This window comes from Emys orbicularis, assembly GCF_028017835.1.
Source record: "Emys orbicularis isolate rEmyOrb1 chromosome 21 unlocalized genomic scaffold, rEmyOrb1.hap1 SUPER_21_unloc_5, whole genome shotgun sequence".
In the NCBI taxonomy this organism is placed as follows: Eukaryota; Metazoa; Chordata; order Testudines; family Emydidae; genus Emys; species Emys orbicularis.
Window position 1 is genome coordinate 31,284 of NW_027045159.1, and position 21,217 is coordinate 52,500.

Here is a 21,217-nt window from a genome sequence, read left to right on the forward strand (position 1 = left end):
TCACATTCCCTTTCCAGTAGAGCAAGGACTTGTGCTCGAGGGGCGGAGCGACAGAGAATCGTGCTGGGGGCGGAGCCCAGGCAGCTCTTGTGGGGAGATGGGGCTGTTGCTTTACAAAAGCTAAACTCTCCTGGCCCCTGCTGGACGGAAAGGGGCCTCGTTCCCTGTGGGGGGGCGGAGCCAACCATTGGTGGGGTGGAGTCTCCAGAGGAGGCGTGGCAAAGTGGGGGAGAAAAGACAGTACTTCATATGCTCAAGAGGGATCCATACTGCGTGGGGGGCAGGCAGGGAGTGGGGGAGAGTCCCGTCCGTCCGTCCGTTGGGGTCCCTCCTATGCCGGCGACACAGAGGAGTTGGAGACGGAGGAGACCTCAGTGCGGGAGGTGGAGGAGAGCTCTGAGCCGTCGTCCACCTTCTTCCCAAACAGCTGCATTATGCAGTTACGGAACTGGGGGGGAGAGAGGCGGGGTTAGAGGGGGCGGGGCACGGCACTCGGGGGTCCCCCAGAGGATTCCCGGGGCCTGGGGCAAAGTGGGGGAGCTGCGGCCAGGGCCGGCTTTAGGCACTGCGGGGCCCGATTCGAAGGAGCTGCCGCCGAAGTCCCGCCGCTGTCTTCGGCGGCAACTCAATTGCTGCCGCGGAAGAAGGACCCTCCACCGAAATGCCGCCGAAGACAGCGGCAACGATTGAGCTGCCGCCGAAGACTGTGCCGGGACTTCGGCGGCAGTTCCTTTGGGACGTTGCGGGGCCCTTTTAGGGGCGCGGGGCCCGATTCCGGCCCTGACTGCGGCGCTTGTACTCACCTGGCGGCGGTCCGGGTCTTCGGCGGCATTTCAGTGGTGGGGGGCCCTTCAGTTGCTCTGTGTCTTCGGCAGCACTGAAGGGCCCCCCGCCGCCGAAATGCCGCTGAAGACCCGGACCGCCGCCGGGCCAGGGCTCGCAGGGCCCCTGTGGGGCCCGGGGCAAATTGCCCCACTTGCCCCCCCCGGGCGGCCCTGCCCCAGAGGGCCAGGCAGGCAGCTGCTCCCGTCGTAAACCAGGCTCCCCATCTACTTCCCCCTCCATCCCTTCACCCACCCACCTGCACCTTCACCCGTCTGTCCGTCCACCCATACATCTACTACTCCTTCATCCATCTACCAACCCTTCATCCATCTTCTATCCCTTCATCCATCCACTATCCCTCCATCCATTCATCCACTTACCTGTCTACTATCCCTTCATCCATCCATCTACTCACTATCCCGCATCCATTCATCCACCCATCCATCCACCTACCTGTCTACTATCTCTTCATCCATCCATCCATCTACCCACTATCCCGCATCCATTCATCCACCCATCCATCCACCTACCTGTCTACTATCTCTTCATCCATCCATCTACCCACTATCCCTCCATCCATCCATCCACCTACCTGTCTACTATCTCTTCATCCATCCATCCATCTACCCACTATCCCGCATCCATTCATCCACCCATCCATCCACCTACCTGTCTACTATCCCTTCATCCATCCATCTACCCACTATCCCTCCATCCATCCATCCACCTACCTGTCTACTATCTCTTCATCCATCCATCCATCTACCCACTATCCCTCCATCCCTTCACTCACCCACCTGCACCTTCACCCGTCTGTCCGTCCACCCATACATCTACTACTCCTTCATCCATCTACCAACCCTTCATCCATCTTCTATCCCTTCATCCATCCACTATCCCTCCATCCATTCATCCACTTACCTGTCTACTATCCCTTCATCCATCCATCTACTCACTATCCCGCATCCATTCATCCACCCATCCATCCACCTACCTGTCTACTATCTCTTCATCCATCCATCCATCTACCCACTATCCCGCATCCATTCATCCACCCATCCATCCACCTACCTGTCTACTATCCCTTCATCCATCCATCTACCCACTATCCCTCCATCCATCCATCCACCTACCTGTCTACTATCTCTTCATCCATCCATCCATCTACCCACTATCCCTCCATCCCTTCACCCACCCACCTGCACCTTCACCCGTCTGTCCGTCCACCCATACATCTACTACTCCTTCATCCATCTACCAACCCTTCATCCATCTTCTATCCCTTCATCCATCCACTATCCCTCCACCCATCCATCCACCTACCTGTCTACTATCTCTTCATCCATCCATCCATCTACCCACTATCCCTCCATCCCTTCACCCACCCACCTGCACCTTCACCCGTCTGTCCGTCCACCCATACATCTACTACTCCTTCATCCATCTACCAACCCTTCATCCATCTTCTATCCCTTCATCCATCCACTATCCCTCCATCCATCCATCCACCTACCTGTCTACTATCCCTTCATCCATCCATCTACCCACTATCCCGCATCCATTCATCCACCCATCCATCCACCTACCTGTCTACTATCTCTTCATCCATCCATCCATCTACCCACTATCCCTCCATCCCTTCACTCACCCACCTGCACCTTCACCCGTCTGTCCGTCCACCCATACATCTACTACTCCTTCATCCATCTACCAACCCTTCATCCATCTTCTATCCCTTCATCCATCCACTATCCCTCCATCCATCCATCCATCCACTTACCTGTCTACTATCCCTTCATCCATCCAACTACCCACTATCCCGCATCCATTCATCCACCCATCCATCCACCTACCTGTCTACTATCTCTTCATCCATCCATCCATCTACCCACTATCCCTCCATCCCTTCACTCACCCACCTGCACCTTCACCCGTCTGTCCGTCCACCCATACATCTACTACTCCTTCATCCATCTACCAACCCTTCATCCATCTTCTATCCCTTCATCCATCCACCATCCCTCCATCCATCCATCCACTTACCTGTCTACTATCCCTTCATCCATCCATCTACCCACTATCCCGCATCCATTCATCCACCCACCTACCTGTCTACTATCTCTACATCCATCCATCCATCTACCCACTATCCCTCCATCCCTTCACTCACCCACCTGCACCTTCACCCGTCTGTCCGTCCACCCATACATCTACTACTCCTTCATCCATCTACCAACCCTTCATCCATCTTCTATCCCTTCATCCATCCACTATCCCTCCATCCATCCATCCATCCACTTACCTGTCTACTATCCCTTCATCCATCCAACTACCCACTATCCCGCATCCATTCATCCACCCATCCATCCACCTACCTGTCTACTATCTCTTCATCCATCCATCCATCTACCCACTATCCCGCATCCATTCATCCACCCATCCATCCACCTACCTGTCTACTATCTCTTCATCCATCCATCTACCCACTATCCCTCCATCCATCCATCCACCTACCTGTCTACTATCTCTTCATCCATCCATCCATCTACCCACTATCCCTCCATCCCTTCACCCACCCACCTGCACCTTCACCCGTCTGTCCGTCCACCCATACATCTACTACTTCTTCATCCATCTACCAACCCTTCATCCATCTTCTATCCCTTCATCCATCCACTATCCCTCCACCCATCCATCCACCTACCTGTCTACTATCTCTTCATCCATCCATCCATCTACCCACTATCCCTCCATCCCTTCACCCACCCACCTGCACCTTCACCCGTCTGTCCGTCCACCCATACATCTACTACTCCTTCATCCATCTACCAACCCTTCATCCATCTTCTATCCCTTCATCCATCCACTATCCCTCCATCCATCCATCCACTTACCTGTCTACTATCCCTTCATCCATCCAACTACCCACTATCCCGCATCCATTCATCCACCCATCCATCCACCTACCTGTCTACTATCTCTTCATCCATCCATCCATCTACCCACTATCCCTCCATCCCTTCACTCACCCACCTGCACCTTCACCCGTCTGTCCGTCCACCCATACATCTACTACTCCTTCATCCATCTACCAACCCTTCATCCATCTTCTATCCCTTCATCCATCCATCTACCCACTATCCCTCCATCCATTCATCCACCCACCTGTCTACTATCCCTTCATCCATCCAGCTACCCACTATCCCGCATCCATTCATCCACCTACCTGTCTACTAACTCATTCATCCATCCATCTACCAACTATCCCTCCATCCATTCATCCACCCATCCATCCACCTACCTGTCTACTATCTCTTCATCCATCCATCCAGCTACCCATTATCTCTTCATCCATCCATCCAGCTACCCACTATCCCTCCATCCATTCATCCACCTACCTGTCTACTAACTCATTCATCCATCCAGCTACCCACTATCCCTCCATCCATTCATCCACCTACCTGTCTACTAACTCATTCATCCATCCATCTACCCACTATCCCTCCATCCATTCATCCACCCATCCATCCACCTACCTGTCTACTATCCCTTCATCCATCCACCCACCTGCACTTTCATCCGTCTGTCTGTCCACCCATGCAACTACCACCCCTTCATCCGTCTACCAACCCTTCATCCATCCATCCATCCATCCATCCATCCATCGTCTTCTACCCTTTCATGCACCCACTGACCCTCTACTATCCCTCCCTTCATCCATCCATCCACTCACCTACCAATCCGTCCATCCCTCCATCTATCCACCCCATCCATCCATCCCTCCTCCATCCACCTATCCCTCCACCCCTACACACTGCTCCCCATATACACCCATCCCTCCATCCAACCCCTCCATGCCTCCCCATACACCCCCTCTGTCTATGGACCTGAGAGCCCAGGTGGCGGGACTGGACCCCTGGCCATTTCCCAGAACGCCACGAGCCGTGAGCAACTCACCTGCCTGTTCATGAAGACGTAGATGATGGGGTTGTAGATGGTGGCGCTCTTGGCGAAGTAGGCAGGCAGAGCAGCTGCCAGCGGGTGGAAGGCGTAGCCGGGGTTGGCGGCAGCGAAGCAGGCGAAGAAGGTGTAGGGGCCCCAGCAGAAGACATAGGCAATGATCATGACCACTACCATGCGTGACACTTCCTTCTCCGCCTTTTGGGTGGACTCTGATTCCTTCTGCTGGGCTGCCACCTGCGGGGGAGAGGAAGCCAGGCTTAGAGCACGGCCTGGGGGTTGCCAGCTGCCAACCAAGCTGTTAACCAGCCAACCAACCATGGCAAGCTGGGCCTGTTGTTGGGCCTCATGGGCTGAGGCACGTTGGCTAGGCCAGTGGAATGCTCTAAACTGACACGAAGCTGGGGGGGGAGGTAGATCCGCTGGAGGGCAGGGACAGGGTCCAGAGGGACCTAGAGAAATTGGAGGATTGGGCCAAAAGAAACCTGATGAGGTTCAACAAGGACAAGTGCAGAGTCCTGCACTTAGGACGGAAGAACCCCAGGCACTGCTACAGACTAGGGACCGAGTGGCTGGGCAGCAGTTCTGCAGAAAAGGACCTAGGGGTCACAGTGGACGAGAAGCTGGATATGAGTCAGCAGTGTGCCCTTGTTGCCAAGAAGGCTAACGACATTTTGGGCTGTATAAGTAGGGGCATTGCCAGCAGATCGAGGGACGGGATCGTTCCCCTCTATTCGGCATTGGTGAGGCCTCATCTGGAGTACTGTGTCCAGTTTTGGGCCCCACACTACAAGAAGGATGTGGAAAAATTGGAAAGAGTGCAGCGGAGGGCAACAAAAATGATTAGGGGGCTGGGGCACATGATTTACGAGGAGAGGCTGAGGGAACTGGGATTGTTTAGTCTGCAGAAGAGAAGAGTGAGGGGGGATTTGATAGCTGCTTTCAACGACCTGCAGGGGGGCTCCAAAGAGGATGGAGCTCGGCTGTTCTCAGCGATGGCAGATGACAGAACAAGGAGTGATGGTCTCAAGTTGCAATGGGGGAGGTCTAGGTTGGTTCACTAGGAGGGTGGTGAAGCACTGGACTGGGTTCCCTAGGAAGGTGGTGGAATCTCCATCCTTGGAGGTTTTTAAGGCTGGCTTGACGCAGCCCTGGCTGGGATGATTTAGTGGGGGTTGGTCCTGCTTTGAGCAGGGGGTGGGACTAGAACCTCCTGAGGTCCCTTCCAGCCCTGAGATTCTGTGAACTAGTGACAAGCAGCGCACTGCACTGGGTTGTCTGGGGCATGACAACCCGGCCAATGGGAGGCTCTTGGCCAAGCAGAGGCACACTGGGCTCCTGGCTGGGCCCCAGGAGTCGGCGTAGGGTTACTAGGCCGGTGGGAAGGCCCTTGGCCAATGTTGGGGTCCCCTGTGGAGGGTCTGGGGGAGCTCACCGTGCGGATGGCCATCCACACTTGCAGGTAGCAGAGGACGATGACGCCGAGTGGGATGAAGCAGCAGGTGATCATCAGCACAATCATGTAGGACTGGACCCCGGGGTCTGAGCTGCCACTGAACACATCTGGGCCACAGGAGGTCTTCAAGCCATGGGGCCAGTACCTGGGGGGGGGGGGCAGTCAGGGGAGGGGGCACAGGTTCCCTCACCCCAACCCAACTTACAGTCACTCTTCCCCCTACCTATACTTCTCCTCCCACAACGCACTTCTCTTGCTCCACACATCTGCCCCTGACTCCTTCCCAAAGATACACCCAGACCCCTCCCTCCACAGCCCCCCCAATTCCCCAACCCCAATTTGGAGAGACCTCCCCCCCACAACTCCACCCCATAGACCCTACCTACACACTCCTTCCCTCCACTCAGAGTCCTTCCTTCCCCCCTCACACCCGTCCCCCTCCATTCGCCCCCTCCCTCCTCCCTCTTCCTATCTATCTATCTATCTACCCCCAGACACCTCCTCTCTCTCTCTCTCTCTCTCTCTCTCTCCCCATCCGCCCCTTCTATCTATCTATCTACCCCCAGACACCTCCTCTCTCTCTCTCTATCTACCCCCATCCGCCCCTTCTATCTATCTATCTACCCCCAGACACCTCCTCTCTCTCTCTCTCTATCTACCCCCATCCGCCCCTTCTATCTATCTATCTACCCCCAGACACCTCCTCTCTCTCTCTCTCTCTCTACCCCCAGACACCTCCTCTCTCTCTCTCTCTCTCTCTCTCTATCTACCCCCAGACACCTCCTCTCTCTCTCTCTCTCTCTACCCCCAGACACCTCCTCTCTCTCTCTCTCTATCTACCCCCAGACACCTCCTCTCTCTCTCTCTCTCTCTCTCTCTACCCCCAGACACCTCCTCTCTCTCTCTCTCTCTCTCTCTCTCTCCCCATCCCCGCCCCCTCTCTCTCTCTATCTACCCCCATCCGCCCCTTCTATCTATCTACCCCCAGACACCTCCTCTCTCTCTCTCTCTCTCTCTATCTACCCCCATCCGCCCCTTCTATCTATCTATCTACCTCCAGACACCTCCTCTCTCTCTCTCTCTCTCTATCTATCTACCCCCAGACACCTCCTCTCTCTCTCTCTCTCTCCCCATCCCCGCCCCCTCTCTCTATCTATCTACCCCCATCCGCCCCTTCTATCTATCTACCCCCAGACACCTCCTCTCTCTCTCTCTCTCTCTATCTACCCCCAGACACCTCCTCTCTCTCTCTCTCTCTCTCTACCCCCAGACACCTCCTCTCTCTCTCTCTCTCTCCCCATCCCCGCCCCCTCTCTCTATCTATCTACCCCCATCCGCCCCTTCTATCTATCTACCCCCAGACACCTCCTCTCTCTCTCTCTCTCTCTCTCTACCCCCAGACACCTCCTCTCTCTCTCTCTCTACCCCCAGACACCTCCTCTCTCTCTCTCTCTCTCTCTCTATCTATCCCCATCCACCCCCTCTCTCTATCTCTCTCTCTTTGCCCCTCCCCCCCCCGGCTGTGATTCTGCCTGTGCCCACCTGCTCCAGCCGAAGATGGGGGGCGCAGTCCAGACGGCGGACCAGACCCAGGAGAAGATGATGCCGCCTATGGCCAGCTTCCCGTCAAACTTGATGTTGCCAAAGGGTTTGCACACCACGAACCAGCGCTCCCAGGAGATGATCGCCAGCGACCACAGCGCCGTGATACCTGCAGGGGTCACTGGGGTCACTGGTGGGCCTGGGCCATGTCCCTCCGCTGGGGCCCAGGGGCCAAAGGGGGGGAGTCGTGTCTCTGGAGCCATAGATTCATAGATTCTAGGACTGGAAGGGATCTCGAGAGGTCATCGAGTCCAGTCCCCTGCCCTCATGGCAGGACCAAATACTGTCTAGACCATCCCTGATAGACATTTATCTAACCTACTCTTAAATCTCTCCAGAGATGGAGATTCCACAACCTCCCTAGGCAATTTATTCCAGTGTTTAACCACCCTGACAGTTAGGAACTTTTTCCTAATGTCCAACCTAGACCTCCCTTGCTGCAGTTTAAGCCCATTGCTTCTTGTTCTATCCTCAGAGGCTAAGGTGAACAAGTTTTCTCCCTCCTCCTTATGACACCCTTTTAGATACCTGAAAACTGCTATCATGTCCCCTCTCAGTCTTCTCTTTTCCAAACTAAACAAACCCAATTCTTTCAGCCCTCCTTCATAGCTCATGTTCTCAAGACCTTTAATCATTCTTGTTGCTCTTCTCTGGACCCTTTCCAATTTCTCCACATCTTTCTTGAAATGTGGTGTCCAGAACTGGACACAATACTCCAGCTGAGGCCTAACCAGAGCAGAGTAGAGCGGAAGAATGACTTCTCGTGTCTTGCTCACAACACACCTGTTAATACATCCCAGAATAACGTTTGCTTTTTTTGCAACAGCATCACACTGTTGACTCATATTTAGCTTGTGGTCCACTATAACCCCTAGATCCCTTTCTGCTGTACTCCTTCCTAGACAGTCTCTTCCCATTCTGTATGTGTGAAACTGATTGTTCCTTCCTAAGTGGAGCACTTTGCATTTGTCTTTGTTAAACTTCATCCTGTTTACCTCAGACCATTTCTCCAATTTGTCCAGATCATTTTGAATTATGACCCTGTCCTCCAAAGCAGTTGCAATCCCTCCCAGTTTGGTATCATCTGCAAATTTAATAACCGTCCTTTCTATGCCAATATCTAAGTCGTTAATGAAGATATTGAACAGAGCCGGTCCCAAAACAGACCCCTGCGGAACCCCACTCGTTATGCCTTTCCAGCAGGATTGGGAACCATTAATAACAACTCTCTGAGTACGGTTATCCAGCCAGTTATGCACCCACCTTATAGTAGCCCCATCTAAATTGTATTTGCCTAGTTTATCGATAAGAATATCATGCGAGACCGTGTCAAATGCCTTACTAAAGTCTAGGTATACCACATCCACAGCTTCTCCCTTATCCACAAGACTCGTTATCCTATCAAAGAAAGCTATCAGATTGGTTTGACATGATTTGTTCTTTACAAATCCATGCTGGCTGTTCCCTATCACCTTACCACCTTCCAAGTGTTTGCAGATGATCTCCTTAATTACTTGCTCCATTATCTTCCCTGGCACAGAAGTTATTCTAACTGGTCTGTAGTTTCCTGGGTTGTTTTTATTTCCCTTTTTATAGATGGGCACTATATTTGCCCTTTTCCAGTCTTCTGGAATCTCTCCCGTCTCCCATGATTTTCCAAAGATAATAGCTAGAGGCTCAGATACCTCCTCTATTAGCTCCTTGAGTATTCTAGGATGCATTTCATCAGGCCCTGGTGACTTGCAGGCATCTAACTTTTCTAAGTGATTTTTAACTTGTTCTTTTTTTATTTTATCTGCTAAACCTACCCCCTTCCCATTAGCATTCACTATGTTAGGCATTCCTTCGGACTTCTCGGTGAAGACCAAAACAAAGAAGTCATTAAGCATTTCTGCCATTTCCAAGTTTCCTGTTACTGTTTCTCCCTCTTCACTGAGCAGTGGGCCTACCCTGTCCTTGGTCTTCCTCTTGCTTCTAATGTATTGATAAAAAGTCTTCTTGTTCCCCTTTATTCCCGTAGCTAGTTTGAGCTCATTTTGTGCCTTTGCCTTTCTAATCTTGCCCCTGCATTCCTGTGTTGTTTGCCTATATTCATCCTTTGTAATCTGTCCTAGTTTCCATTTTTTATATGACTCCTTTTTATTTTTTAGATCATGCAAGATCTCGTGGTTAAGCCAAGGAGGTCTTTTGTCACATTTTCTATCTTTCCTACTCAGCGGATTAGCTTGCTTTTGGGCCCTTAATAGTGTCCCTTTGAAAAACTGCCAACTCTCCTCAGTTGTTTTTCCCCTCAGTCTTGATTCCCATGGTCGGCGAGGGCGCCCTGCGGCTGGAGGACAAGGGCAGTGGGGTTTGGTTGGAGTCAGGGCTTAAGTTGATCCGGACGTGGAAATATTTCCCCTTGCCTCCAGCCTGCACGGGTGGGGCTGGGGGCGGGCGGGGCCGTGGCTCCCTGCGGCGGGGCAGAGCCGAGGCTCTCTGTGGGCAGGGCCGTGGCTCCCTGTGGGCGGGGCGGGGCCATGGCTCTCTGTGGGCGGGGCCGTGGCTCCCTGCGGGCGGGGCCGTGGCTCCCTGCGGCGGGCCAGGCCGTGGTCCCCCGGCAGTCCCCGCGGGCGGGCGGGCGCACTCACCGCAGGTGGACACGGTGTACCCCTCGAGGACGCAGAGCGGGTGGCCCAGGATAAAGTAGCCGAAGATCTGGTTGACGACGCTGATGGTGCTGGCGATGACGGTCTCGCCCAGGTCGGCGATCGCCAGGTTCACCAGGATCCAGTTCAGCGGGTGCCGCAGCTTCTTGAACTTCCAGGTGGCCACGAGCACCAGCCCGTTGGTGAAGATGGAGGCGATGACCACGAAGACCATCCAGAGTGACACCACGTTGTAGATCCAGCGCGGCGCGATGTGGTAATTGGGGCCTTCGAAGGGGCCTGGCGCGGAGGGCAGGGGTGAGGGGGGCCTCGCTCGCCCCACAGCCCGGCACCTCTGCACCCCGGAACCCAACTCATCCCCCTGCGGTGCCCAGCCCCCCGCACCCCAACTCTGTTCCCCCTGCCCCCTGCACCCCAACTCCGCTCCCCACGGTACCCAGCCCCCCGCACCCCAACTCCGCTCCCCCGCAATACCCCAGTACCCCACAACCCAACTCGTCTCCCCCCGCACCCCAACTCCGCTCCCCACGGTACCCAGCCCCCCGCACCCCAACTCCTCTCCCCAATCCTCCAGCCCCCACACCCCAACTCTTCTCCCCTGCGGTACCCAGCCCCCCGCACCCCAACTCCGCTCCCCCACAGAACCCCACAACCCAACTCGTCTCCCCCCGCACCCCAACTCCGCTCCCCACGGTACCCAGCCCCCCGCACCCCAACTCCTCTCCCCAATCCTCCAGCCCCCCACACCCCAACTCTTCTCCCCTGTGGTACCCAGCCCCCCGCACCCCAACTCCGCTCCCCCACAGAACCCCACACCCCAACTCGTCTCCCCCAGCCCCCCGCACCCCAACTCCACTCCCCCACAGTACCCAGCCCTCCGCACCCCAACTCCTCTCCCCAATCCCCCAGCCCCCCACACCCCAACTCTTGTCCCCCGCGGTACCCAGCCCCCCGCACCCCAACTCTTCTCCCCCAGCCCCCCAGCCCCCCGCACCCCAACTCTGCTCCCCCGCAGTACCCCAGTACCCCACACCCCAACTCCGCCCCCCCAACCCCCCGCACTCCAACTCTGCTCCCCACGGTACCCAGCCCCCCGCACCCCAACTCCTCTCCCCAATCCCCCAGCCCCCCACACCCCAACTCTTCTCCCCCACGGTACCCAGCCCCCCGCACCCCAACTCTTCTCCCCCAGGCCCCCACACCCCAACTCCGCTCCCCACGGTACCCACCCCCCTGCACCCCAACTCTGCTCCCCCAGCCCCCCCGCACCCCAACTCCTTTCCCCCAATCCCCCAACTCCTCTCCTCGTGGTACCCAGCCCCCCACACCCTAACTCCTCTCCCCCAGCCCCCCGCACCCCAACTCTTCTCCCCTGCGGTACTCAGCCCCCCGCACCCCAACTCTTCTCCCCCAGCCCCCCGCACAACTCCTCTCCCCCACAGTACCCCAGCCCCCTGCACTCCAACTCCTCTCCCCGCGGTACCCAGCCCCCCTGCGCTCACCCCGCGTGTTGTTGCTGTTGGTGTAGACGAACATGCTGTCCCGGGTTGTATCGTCGTCATCGTTGCGCCGCCGGGCGGCAAAAACTGCCCTGTCCCAGGCCTGCGTCATGGTGCCCCTGTCCCGCTGCAGCCCCCCGCTGAGCCCCGCTGTGCTCCCCCTTCCCCGCCCTGCCCACGTCGGTCTCGCCCTCGTCACCGCCTGCCGCCGCCTGTCGCTCTAGCGTCCCCCTCTCCCAGGCGCCCGCTCTGCGCCCGCTTCCCGGGCAGCGCCCGCTTTATAGCCACCCCCCCGGGGCGGATTACACCCCAGCCCCGCAGCCAGATCCCCCGAAAGCTCTTGATCCCTTAATTGGTCTCCAGGTTTAGCCCCCCCCAACCCTATCTCCCAGGCAGCCCCTCGCGCGGCAGCTCCCGGGCGCCATGCGTCACGCACGGTGACTTTGCCGGACACTTCAGGTGAGAGCTCAGGGGGGCTGATTAGAGGGAGCCCAGAGCTAATCCCCTCTCAGCACAGCCCAGCCCTGCAATTTCCTAATGGCCCATTTTCCTAACTAGGCCAGAGACACCTGCCAGCCCATTCCCTGCACAGCCGGAGCGACTGTTTGTCAACAGGCGAGGGAAGTGGGGAGAGCAGCTTCTCGACGCACCCCGTCACCCGCACCTCATCACACCCCCATCATCCTCACACACCCTGTCACCCCATCCCATCCTGTCACCCTCATACACCCCGTCACCCGCACCTCATCACACCTCATCATCCTCACACACCCTGTCACCCCACCCCATCACCCTCACACACCCCATCACCCGCACCTCATCACACCCCATCACCCTCAGACATCCCGTCACCCTCACACACCCCATCACCTGCACCTCATCACACCCCATCATCCTCACACACCCTGTCACCCCATCCCATCCTGTCACCCTCATACACCCTATCACATCCCATCATCCTCATCACACCCCATCACCCTCACACACCCTGTCACCCCATCCCATCCCGTCACCCTCACACACCCCATCACCAGCACCTCATCACACCTCATCATCCTCACACACCCTGTCACCCCATCCCATCCCTTCACCCTCACACACCCCATCAGCCGCACCTCATCACACCCCATCACCCTCACACACCCCCATCACCCCATCCCATCCTGTCACCCTCACACACCCCGTCACCTGCACACACCCTGTCACCCCATCACATCCCATCATCCTCACATACCCCGTCACCCGCACCTCATCACACCCCATCATCCTCACACACCCTGTCACCCTCACACACCCCGTCACCCTCACACATCCCGTCACCGGCACCTCATCACAGCCCATCATCCTCACGCACCCTGTCACCCCATCACATCCCGTCACCCTCATACACCCCATCACCCGCACCTCATCACATCCTGTCACCTTCACACACCCCATCAGCTGCACCTCATCACATCCCCATCACTCTCACACATCCCGTCACCCGCATTCACTCCGTCACCCACACCTTGTCACACCCCATGGTCCGCACACACCCTGTCACCCACATTCACCCTGACACCTGTACAAACACCCTGTCACCCGCACCCGCATCACATCACCTTCAGACACCCCATCACCTGTACTCCATCGCATCCTGTCACTTGCATTCACCCCATCACCCGCATCCCATCACGCCCTGTCATCCACACCTTATCATACCCCATCACCCTCATAAACCCCATCATCCGCATTCAGCCCGTCACTTGTGCACACATCCTGCTACCCACACCCCATCACCCTCACACACCCCGTCACCTGCACCTTATCACATCCCGTCACCCGCACTCTGTCACCTGCATCTCAGCACATCCTGTTACCCTCGCACATCCCATCACCTGCACTCTATCACACTCAACACCTGCACTCATTCCATCACCCTCACACACCCCATCACCCATACCTCATCACACCCCGTCACTCACACATACACCATCACCCGCACCCTATCGCCTACACCATGTCACACAGCCACACTGTCACCCATAGTCTGTTGCCTACACTGCATCACCCACACCCGATTAACTACACCCTGTCACCTACACTGCATCACCTACACTGTCACACACCTACACTACATCACACACACCATCACTTACACTGCATCACTCGCACACACTGTCACCCACACCCTATTGCCTACACAGCGTCACCTATACAACATGACCCTCCCACTATTACCTACAAAAAATCAACTACACCATGTCACACACACACCCCATCACCCGCACCCTGTCACCTACACTGTGTTAGCTACACAGCTTCTCGCACACCGTCAGCCACACCCTATTTCCTACACCATGTCACCAACACCCTGTCACACACACCCTATCGCTACACTCTGTTACTCCATCCCATCACATGCACACATATATCACCTACACCCAACACCTATACCATGTCACCTGCACCACATCCCACACACCTGCACTGCGCCCTGTCGCTCTGCCCCATCATATGCAGCTATCATGCGCACAGGTACAGGATCACCCACACCCTCTCACTTACACCATATCCCCGACACTCAATCACCCACACACCATCACACTCACCCCATATCACCTCCACTGCACCATGCACACCCCCCGTCTCACCCGCACTGTATCACCGTCACCTACCCTCTCATCGCAGACACAACCACAGACCAACAGCGACACTCCTCACTTGTGCCCTATCACCTTCACCAACAGTACCCCCTGTCCTGCACCCCGACTCCTCCATCCCATCACACGCACCCCAACAGCTACCCAATGTCACACGCACTGTCGACTACACCCCGTCCCTTACCCCTCACTACACACATCACCTACACCATGCCACACACCCCGACAGTGACATCTACAGACCAACAGCTACACCTCATCCCATCTACACACGTTGACATTTATGTACCAACACCCCCATACACCCCATCATGCCCTGACACAATGTCCCATCAGCTACACACACTAACACTGACACCACATCATGGACATGTTGACAGCATCTCCACGCTGACTGCTACACCCAATCACACTCTGACCTGACACCTATGCCTCATGGCATGCACACATCTACACCCCATCACCCCAACACCTACGCAGACTGACACAACCCCGTCACCCTGACAAAAACACTCTGCCACACACACAACAACCCAGTGCCAACACCTACCCTGCAACAAATCTTCACATACCCTGATACAATCCCAACAGCTACACTCCAACACCCACTCAGACACAACAGCTGCACCCCATCAGACAGACACCTGCACCCACAGCACGCTGTCACTGACCCCCAGTGCAACCCCAGCACCTACACACTGACATGCCTACATCCCCTCACACAAACAACCCAACAGCTACAGGCCAACAGCTCCTCGGACACACAGACACAATGGATACACTCCAAAACGCGCCCACACACTCCTACAACCCCAAGACACCACAACGTACACAACCAGCAACAGTACACCCACACACATGAACCCCACAACACAATACTGAGTCCCGTCTGACTACCCCCAAGACCTACACCTCATAACACAACCGCGCCCCTAACAGAAACCCAACCCCTGGCCTCCAACACATCCGCTGCCTGCGCACCATCAAACTGCCCTCGCTCCCAGATTGGCACACACATTCACCTTGCTAACACCCCATATCCACCTTGCAACACCCCTCACCCCAATCCAGCCCCAGGGCGGGAACTGGCTGGCTCAGGGGGGCAGCGAATGGGGCTGGGCCTGTCCCCTCCAGGGGGCGCCGGCTCCCATCTGGCCCCAGGGCAGGGACTGGCTGGCTCGGGGGGGTAGGGAATGGGGCAGGGGCCTCTCCCCTCTGGGGGGTGCCGGCTCCCCCCCGGCCCCAGGGCGGGCTGGCTGGTTCGGGGGGCGGGGAAGGGGGCGCCGGCTCCCCCCCGGCCCCGGCCGGGGCTGGCTGGCTCGGGGGGGTGGGGAAGGGGGCAGGGGCAGAGCCTGGTTAGGGTGAGGTGCGAATTGGGTCAGGCCTGGGCCGGGCTGTTATATCACTGGGGCAGGCGCGGGGGCCGCTGTAGGTCAGGGCTTGGCGCCAACTAGGCCACTCAGCTGGGCGGGGGGGGGCAGGCTCGAGGCTGGCGCTGGGAGTGGGGGGCACATCCTTTACCCCCATGTTGACCCCTCTCGCCCCACATCGCCCAGCTCCCCCACGGCCCCCCCACTCGGTTACCCCCAGGGGTGTGGTAGGTGGTGGGGGAGGGAAGCCCCATTGTCCAGGGCTGGGGGAGCTGCCCCCATCCCAGTCCCCTATAAATAGCCCCAATGGAGCCTTAATTGCTAATTAGGGCTAACGGAGGGATCAGGGAGGATTAAGGAGGGGCCGGTACCGCTGGGCACCCCCTCGGAGCGGGGGAGGGAGCGAGGACTGGACCCCTATATACCCCCAACACAGGCATGGGGTGGGCATTATTGGGCCCCCTCGGAGGGCAATGCCCCCCCGGTGCCCCTCTGCCCCATCCTCTGCTGCCCAGTGCCCCCTACCACCTCCCCATGGGGCACACTGAGAACTGCGGTCCCCAATGGCCCTTCGCTTGGGGGGCTCTGGGTTCCGCCCCTCCCGTGCTGCCCCCTCCTCTCCCCCCAGCTCTTCCCCCTCCCTCCTGCACTAATCCCCCCAGGTGCTCGGTGCGCTGAGCTGATGGGAGGTGACACCCCCCCGCCCCCCTAATCGCAGGATTTTTGGGTCGCTCCGGGGGAGTCTGATTAAAGGAAACTGGAAAGTTTAATCTCCCGGGTGCGGAAAAGGGGCCGTGCTGAGCAGGGAGCGGAGCTGGGGCACTGAGCGGAGCTGGGACCGGGACCCCAGTGCCCCCCAGGGCTGGAGCTGCGGGACCCAAGCGCACACGCGTGAGTCCTCGGGCATGGGGAAGCCAGGGGGCTCGGGCGGGGGGCTGGGATGCTCGTGCCACGCACCGGGGGGCGGCAGCTCTGGGATATTCGTGCCACGCACCGGGGGGCGGCAGCTCTGGGATATTCGTGCCACACACTGGGGCAGGTGGCAGCTCTGGGATGGTCGTGCCACGCACCAGGGGTGGGGGCTCTGGGACACTCGTGCCACGCACCGGGGGTGGGGGCTCTGGGACGCTCGTGCCACGCACGGGGGGGTGGCAGCTCTGGGACACTCGTGCCACGCACGGGGGGGTGGGGGCTCTGGGACGCTCATGCGCCATGTCTGTGGGTTGGGTCCTGGGTCCCAGACACGCATGTGATGCTCCGGGGGAGGGGTGTTCAGGGGGGCTCTGGGGGGACGAGGGGTCAGGGCGCTGGTGGGGGGCAGGGTTGGCAGATGGGGGTGCTCTGTCCCCTCTTGCCATGCCAAGGGGCCATGGGGGTGACTGAACGGGGTCTCCCCTCTTCTCTCTCCCCTTTCCCATGAAGGAGTCGGGGGGCAGGCCAGGAGCCCCCCAGCGCCGGGGGGCTGGAGCCGTGCCCTGCGCAGACGGAGCACGAGGCAGATAAGTACCCGGGGAAGGGAGCTCCAGGGGGCTGGGGCAGGCATTGGGGGTCTCAAGTGGGTGGGGTGGATTGGGGTGGTGAGGTGCTGGGGGCTGTGTGAGGAGTGCAGGGTGCATGGGGGGGATTTGGGGGGCTGGTGCCTTGCCCCCCATCTCTGGGGCGTTCACCAGGAATTCCGCTAGTTCTGAACTATTTACACTTGAAAAAAGTTCACTACTAGCAGAACTCGGGTGCGCGCCCCCCAACATCGCAGTGGGGCAGGGCACCGGGGGGACAGAGGACCATGGGGGGCAGGGCACTGGGGGGATCGCAGGGGGGCAGGACACCAGGGAGGAAATGTGGGACCACAGGAGGGGCAGGACACCAGGGGGCCATGGGGGGCAGGGCACGGGAGGATGGGGGCCATGGGGGGGGCAGGGCACTGGGGACAGTGGAGGCCATGGGGGGGCAGGACACCAGGGGTCCGTGGGGGTCAGGGCACCGGGGGGCAGGGGGACTGTGGAGCCGGGGGAGGGGCACTACAGTAGAGCACTGGGCAAGGTGGGGGGGTTTCAAGGTGCCAGGTGCCCCCCCTTGTCTCCAGCGCCTCCCCCCGGTCCTTGGGGCTCACGTCAAGGCCCTGTGGTGGAGCTGCTGCTGCCCCCCCCGGGCAGGGACCCCCCCCCGGCTCCCGCGCTGCCCCCCCCGGCTAATAAAGAGCCTGGACGCTGGGAACTGAAGGTGCATTTCCAGTGTGTGTATTTATTTACCCGAGTGATGCGGCGGGGGGGGGGGGGGAATTACAACCCCGGGGGCTGTAATTAGCGCAGGGGGTAATTAATTACAGCCATGGGGGGTAATTAGAGCGGGGGGGGGAATAACCAGGCTCATATTTACAATATACAACAGTCGCGTGTGGCCCCCTGCCGGGTCCGTCGCTGGGGGGCCAGGAGGGACCGAGGGGGTGGGATCGGGGGGGGGGGGGTTTGGTCTCTTGGGGGCCGGGGGCGAGGGACCTGGGTTCGACTGGGTGGGGGCACAGCTAGCGAGGGGGGGGCTGCGAGTGGCCCAGAGCCCCACCCACCCGGCTTATAGCCCCCGCCCCGGCTGACCCCAGCGCGAGATTTCCCCCAGGGCATGCTGGGATATCTCGTCCCCCCCCCCCCGAGCAGGGCATGCTGGGATATCTCAGACCCCCCAGAGCAGGGCATGCTGGGATATCTCAGACACCCCCCCCAGGGCAGAACATGCTGGGATATCTCAGACACCCCCCCCCCCCGCCCCCGAGCAGAGCATGCTGGGATATCTCGGGGGCCCCCCAGAGCAGGGCATGCTGGGATATCTCGGGGTCCCCCAGAGCAGGGCATGCTGGGATATCTCAGACACCCCCCCCAGAGCAGGGCCTGCTGGGATATCTCGGGGCCCCCCCCGAGCAGAGCATGCTGGGATATCTCAGACACCCCCCCCCAGAGCAGGGTATGCTGGGATCTCTCAGACACCCCCCCCAGAGCAGGGCATGCTGGGATATCTCGCCCCCCCCCCCCAGAGCAGGGCATGCTGGGATATCTCAGGGGGGGCCCCCCGAGCAGGGCATGCTGGGATATCTCAGACACCCCCCCCAGAGCAGGGCATGCTGGGATATCTCAGGGGGGGCCCCCCCCGAGCAGGGCATGCTGGGATATCTCAGACACCCCCCCCAGAGCAGGGCATGCTGGGATATCTCGGGGGGCCCCCAGAGCAGAGCATGCTGGGATATCTCAGGGGGGCCCCCCAGAGCAGGGCCTGCTGGGATCTCTCAGACACCCCCCCCCCAGAGCAGGGCCTGCTGGGGTGTCCGGGGCTACGCCGGGGACACCTGGCTGGAGGAGACGGAGGAGACCTGGGTGGCCTGCGAGGACCCTGAGACGTCGTCGTCCTCCCCGAAGGGGCTGCGGCCGCAGAACACCAGCTTCAGCATGCAGGAGCGGAACTGCAAGAGAGGGGGGTGAGCGTGGGGGGCGCCCCACAGCTCGGGCGGGGGGGCAGAGCCCCAACTAACTCCACCCCTCTCTTTTCTGCCAGCTCACTTCCTGGCGTGTCCCTGATCCCAGCCCCCTCTGCCCCCCATTGCCCTTCAGCCTGCTCCCCACACCCCATCCCAGCCCCCAAGTCCTCCCAGCCTGGCCCCATCCCGGCGCCGACCTGCTTGTTCATGAAGACGTAGATGACGGGGTTGTAGACGGTGGAGGCCTTGGAGAAGACGGAGGGCACGGAGGCCAGGCGCACGTCGAAGGGCTCCCCACGGTGCGTCACGACCCACAGCGCGAAGGAGGCGTAGGGCAGCCAGCACACCAGGAACCCGGCCACCATCACCACCACCATCTTGGTCACCTCCCGCTCGGCCTTCTGCGTTGAGGCCGACTGCTCCTGCTGCTTGGCCACCTGCGGGGGGCAGGGGGGATTGGGTGGGGCGCGCCCTCCTCCGTGGGGCACAGCGGCCACTGCCTGGGGCCTGCGCTCATCCGTGGGGAGGCAGGGATGGTCATTGCCTGGGGCCTGCGCTCATCCGTGGGGGAGCAGGGATGGTCATTGCCTGGGGCCTGCGCTCATCTGTGGGGGGCAGGGATGCTCATTGCCTGGGGCCCACCCTCATCTGTGGGGCTCAGCGGCCATATGGCTGGGCCCCACCCGAATCGGCGCGGGAGATGGCCGGCCACTGCAGTAGGACCCACTCTAGCCACAGCACAGGGACCCACCCTCAGTCATGTTGGGTGGCCATATCAGCAGGACCTACCCTAATCCACACGGGGCAGCCGTATTGTCGGGATCCTCTCTAACCTACACACCTACACGGGACACAAATGGGGCAGGGCAGCCATTTTTGTGGCACCCACCTTACAGTCCATGTGGCGGCATGGAGCTCACGGGGTGTCCATATTGGTAGGACCCACCCTAATCCCTGTGGGAACACAGCCAGGGGGTGCCCGTGCGGGTGGCACCCGCCCTCACCACACCGGCATGCGGATGGTGCAAGGTGGCCATATTGGTGGGACTCACACAAACCCACACAGTTTGGGGGTGGCCAGGGAGGCAAATCACTCTGTGCCATGGGGGGGCACGCCATATTGGGGGGACCCCCCTTATCTCTTGACACCTTGGGGACAGCTCGGGGGGCAGAGGTTCACAATACTGGTGGGACCCACCCAAGCCCATATGGAAGGGAGTCCTGGGGGGGGAAGGGGCGTGTCCCGGCTCTGTCTGTGCCCCCCCCTGTATAAAGCTCCAATAAAGCCGACTCCCCCCAAACTCGCCCTGTCCCTGTCCCTGTCCGTGTCACACCAGTTTGGTCCCCCCCACAGCCCCCAGCTGGGGAGCCGCTGCCCCACGCGCTGCCTGCTCCAGGGGCGCCAATGGCTTTCCCAGCGCTGTGACCCCACGCAGGTTCCCCGTGGCTGCAGGGCAACGTGGGGGGTCCCCGTGGAAGGGAAGGGGCCAGGGCGGTCCCCATGGTGGGGAGGTTGGGGGGGTCCCCATACTGGTGGGAGGAAGCGGGTGAGGGTGTCCCTGTGCCGGGGGTCCCTGCAGAGACAGAGGGACGGGTACTGGCGGGTGGGCAGGGATGGAGGGGGGGACCCTACGCCAGTGGGGTGCAGAAAGGGTCTCTGGGCTGGCAGGAGTCAGGGGTCCCCTTGGTGGCAGGAGGGAGTTGGGGGTCCCCAGTGGCAGCGGGGTGCTCATGGCAGCGGGATGTGACTCG

General features: G+C 59.2%; 2 protein-coding genes across 2 annotated transcripts in view; both read right to left on the bottom strand.

Annotated features, from left to right (window-relative positions):
• Positions 1-331: 331 nt before the first annotated feature.
• On the bottom strand, positions 332-12,102 carry LOC135895063 (red-sensitive opsin). The gene is made up of 6 exons (XM_065423122.1): positions 11,994-12,102; positions 10,474-10,770; positions 7,784-7,952; positions 6,221-6,386; positions 4,783-5,022; positions 332-448 (listed from the first exon to the last, which is right to left on the bottom strand). The coding sequence occupies exons 1-6, from the start codon at positions 12,100-12,102 to the stop codon at positions 332-334; spliced, it is 1,098 nt and encodes a 365-aa protein (XP_065279194.1).
• A 7,219-nt stretch (positions 12,103-19,321) lies between these two features.
• LOC135895060 (blue-sensitive opsin-like) overlaps positions 19,322-21,217 on the bottom strand; it is a 4,528-nt gene continuing 2,632 nt past the window's right edge. The window contains exons 4-5 of the mRNA XM_065423119.1: positions 19,663-19,902; positions 19,322-19,450 (exon numbers count right to left, since the gene is read on the bottom strand). Of these exons, the coding sequence (XP_065279191.1) occupies positions 19,322-19,450; positions 19,663-19,902 (369 nt within the window). The remainder of the gene's footprint in view (positions 19,451-19,662; positions 19,903-21,217) is intronic.

Bases quoted from the DNA above. Each gene is read 5' to 3' on its own strand.
- LOC135895063 (XM_065423122.1), bottom strand. From the start codon at position 12,102: ATGACGCAGGCCTGGGACAGGGCAGTTTTTGCCGCCCGGCGGCGCAAC. The intron at 6,387-7,783 runs GTGGGCACAGGC...CCCCCCCCCCAG, and splicing joins CCCATCTTCGGCTGGAGCAG to GTACTGGCCCCATGGCTTGA. The intron at 5,023-6,220 runs GTGAGCTCCCCC...TCTCCCCCGCAG, and splicing joins TGTGGATGGCCATCCGCACG to GTGGCAGCCCAGCAGAAGGA.